Genomic DNA, 3331 nt, shown 5'->3' with positions numbered 1-3331 from the left:
CATTTTAGGTAATTACTAAACATAAAACATAAAAACATAAAAATAAATGTTTGTAGTAAAACATGGTATCTTAATAAAAATTACCTTCACTTTACACGATATAAATGAATATAAAATAAATATTTTATTTGACAGTTAAAAATAAAAATCAATTATTTTGAAAAATAAGTTTATAGGAAATATCATAAATTTTAGTTTTTTTAAAACCATTTTCATTTTTTGTCAATATTGACTTTTTTGATATGGATTATTTTAAATTACTTTATCTTTTTTTGACTATTGAGATTTTGTTTGAAAAAACAAAAATAATTAAATCAGATCTCGAACTGACAAAACAAAGTTTTATTATTTAAATACTAGTCAAATCACACTTTATTTTATAATATATTTATTTTTACATTTAGAAGGAGATTCAAGAGGAATGTAAAATGAAATGCATTTATTAGCGATATTCATTGTTGTAGCCCTTACCTTACACATAAATTATAATGAAAATGACAGAACTTGTAAAAACAACTTTCTCGCATTTGTTGAATATTATGCTCCATGGTGTGTACATTGCAACGCACTAGCTTTAGAATACACAAAAGTGGCCACACTGTTAGAACATGAAAAATTGGAAACCAAAGTTGGCAAAGTTGATGCCGCTGAAGAAGGTGATTTGGCTGGGAAATATGGTGTTAGCAAACACTCAGCTTTAAAAAATTTCTCTAGTGGAAGTGACATTGATTATACAGGGCGACGCCAAGCTGATGACATGATTACTTGGTTGAAAAAGAAGACTGGATCATCAGCTAAAGAACTAGAATCTGTTGAAGAGGCAAAAGCATTTGTTGAAGAAAGTCAAGTTGTTGTCATTGATTTGTTCAAGGATCGTAAGTCAGCTGAAGCCAAAGCTTTCTCGTCAACCGCTAACTCTGTTGAAAATTATCCATTTGGTGTCACAAGCAATGAGGAAGTTTATAAGAATTATGAAACCAAATGCGATTCAGACAATCTTTTTAAGAAATTTGACAAAAAAGAAGTTGTTTTTGAAGGTGAAGCAACTTCAGAAGAGGCTCTTAAGAAATTCGTTCAATCACAATCATTGCCACTTTTGATAGAATTCAACCACGAGACTGCACAAAAGATCTTAGGTGAAGACAATAAAAACCATTTATTATTGTTCCTGTCAAAGAAAGGTACATATTTTAACAGCTTTATTGAGAGAGCACGTAAGGTTGCAAAAGAATTCCGTGATCAAGTACTATTTGTAACAATCAACGTCGATATAGAAGATCACCAAAGAATTTTGAAATATTTTGGCATGAAGAAAGAGGACGTACCTGCTATGCGAATACTTGAGCTAGATATGGCAGAGTACAAACCAGCTGCACCATATCATTCAACAGAAAATATTAAAGAATTCGTAGAAAGCTTTATTGAAGGTAAATTGAAACAACATTTAACATCACAAGATCTTCCAGAAGACTGTTATAAGAGTCCAGTTAAAGTTTTAGACAGCTCAAATTTTGATGAATTAGCATTCAATTCGGGAAAAGATATTCTTGTACCATTCTATGCTCCATGGTGTCGTCATTGTAAACAACTTGCTCCTATTTATAATGAATTGAGTAAAAAATATAAGGATTCTAAAAGTGTTGTAACTGCTAAAATGGATGCCACTGTAAATAAAATGAAACATACTAAAACAACTTCATTCCCAACTCCCAAATTGTGCAGCAAAGGAAAAAATAAGGTAATTGATTTTAATGGGAAGCGAACATTAAATGGATTTGTTCAGTTTCTTGAATCTAGCGGCTTATATGGCAAAGGACCATCTGATGAGGCACCAAAAATAGATAAATCTGATTATGTGTCACTTAAAAATGAATTATAACTTTAAGATAAGTTTTGCAATGAAATACTACCTTTTAAATTAATCGTAAAGTTCTTAAATGCAAACATTTTAGTGTCTGTATCTATTTTCATTTCATTTTTTTTCTATTGTACAAAATTACCTTACACCAAAACATTCAAATAACATATCTGTATTTCTTCATTTGTATATGAATAAAGTGACCTATTTTGAGATTGCTGTGAATTTATATTTATTTTAAAGTTTATAGATAGAGTAGTTAGTAGTTCATTGCGTTGGATTCAACATTCCGGAAATATCCTTATAAGAGTTTACATTTCTAATTCTAAGGTATCTATGAACAAATGTGTTTGTTTGCAAGGATGTTAAGAGTGGAATATAAGACAAAGCGGGAATAATAGTCCGCGGGTAAAAAAGTCCACCACCGATATCTTAAAAACAAATAAAATAAGAAATTTTTCTCAACTATATTTGTAAGTGGAGGAAAAAAGATGTATAATCAGCCAGCAACTTATTTTTTACGACGTTGCTATTATATTTAACAGAAGTATTTTCTTTTGTTGTTAGTTTTTTGTTGTGAGCACTGTTCTTTAGTTTACAAGACCTTATATTTTTGAATTGTTTTATTAGATGTATTGCTATTTTTAAGTTAGTTTCAACAGATTTTATTATATAATCTTTATAAAAGCTTACACATGACCGAGGTAAAAAAAAACATAAAAAATAAACAAGTTGTGGATGACATCGAAAATTTTCCGTACCGTATTTTTAGTAAATATTCGCGCAATTTTAAATATTGTCAAATAGATTATTATAAATACTATAACTTTCATTACTCGTATTTTACGGACAAAAGCTCTTGTAGCCTATGAATCCGAGGACGACTATTATATATGCTTACATGAAAAGTAAATAAACTTATTCAATTGGAATTAAAATGAAAAACCTTGTCTCATATTTATAATAATATATAACCTGAATTTCAAAGTTAAAACGATTTCTTATACTTAATATAAGTGAATTTTAGGTAGAATTCAAATTAAAATCCATACCATTTTGGATATTAAAAAAAATATATATTTTCGAAATTAAAGACTGCAATTGAAAATTAAAAATGAAATTTCAAAATCAAATTTTTTTTGCATTCCTCAAAAACTAGTCCTTTCTTCACACTGTCAACACAAGCACTTTTAGCCTAATATCTTTGGAGCTGTTCTCCACTTATCTTAGCCAAAAACTAATCATCACGTCTCCCCATCATTACAAATTGCATGTGTTTGGTTCATTCAAATCGGATTCTCTGCTTTCTCAAAAACTTAATTTCTATTTTCTACAGCCTTTGCTCCGTATCTCCGAAACAGATTAACCTGTTCTTTGCCAAAAATAATCAGCATATTTTCCTTGCGATAGGAATAGAATGGTATTTGAATAATTCAAATCGGTTAATCGGTGCTCGACAAAAAATTGTATCCA

At 29.3% G+C, this 3331-nt stretch overlaps 1 protein-coding gene across 1 annotated transcript; it reads left to right on the top strand.

Moving 5' to 3' along the window:
• Positions 1-433: 433 nt before the first annotated feature.
• LOC113375021 (protein disulfide-isomerase-like) lies at positions 434-1879 on the top strand. Its single transcript, XM_026614975.1, has one exon. The coding sequence runs from the start codon at positions 434-436 to the stop codon at positions 1877-1879; it is 1446 nt and encodes a 481-aa protein (XP_026470760.1).
• Positions 1880-3331: the final 1452 nt, after the last annotated feature.

Source organism: Ctenocephalides felis, unplaced genomic scaffold (genome assembly GCF_003426905.1).
Source record: "Ctenocephalides felis isolate EL2017-DRISC unplaced genomic scaffold, ASM342690v1 CF-g0.4_SCAFFOLD_01886, whole genome shotgun sequence".
In the NCBI taxonomy this organism is placed as follows: domain Eukaryota; kingdom Metazoa; phylum Arthropoda; class Insecta; order Siphonaptera; family Pulicidae; genus Ctenocephalides; species Ctenocephalides felis.
The sequence above is the reverse complement of the archived record's forward strand: the minus strand, read 5'-3'. Positions and strand labels throughout refer to the sequence as shown.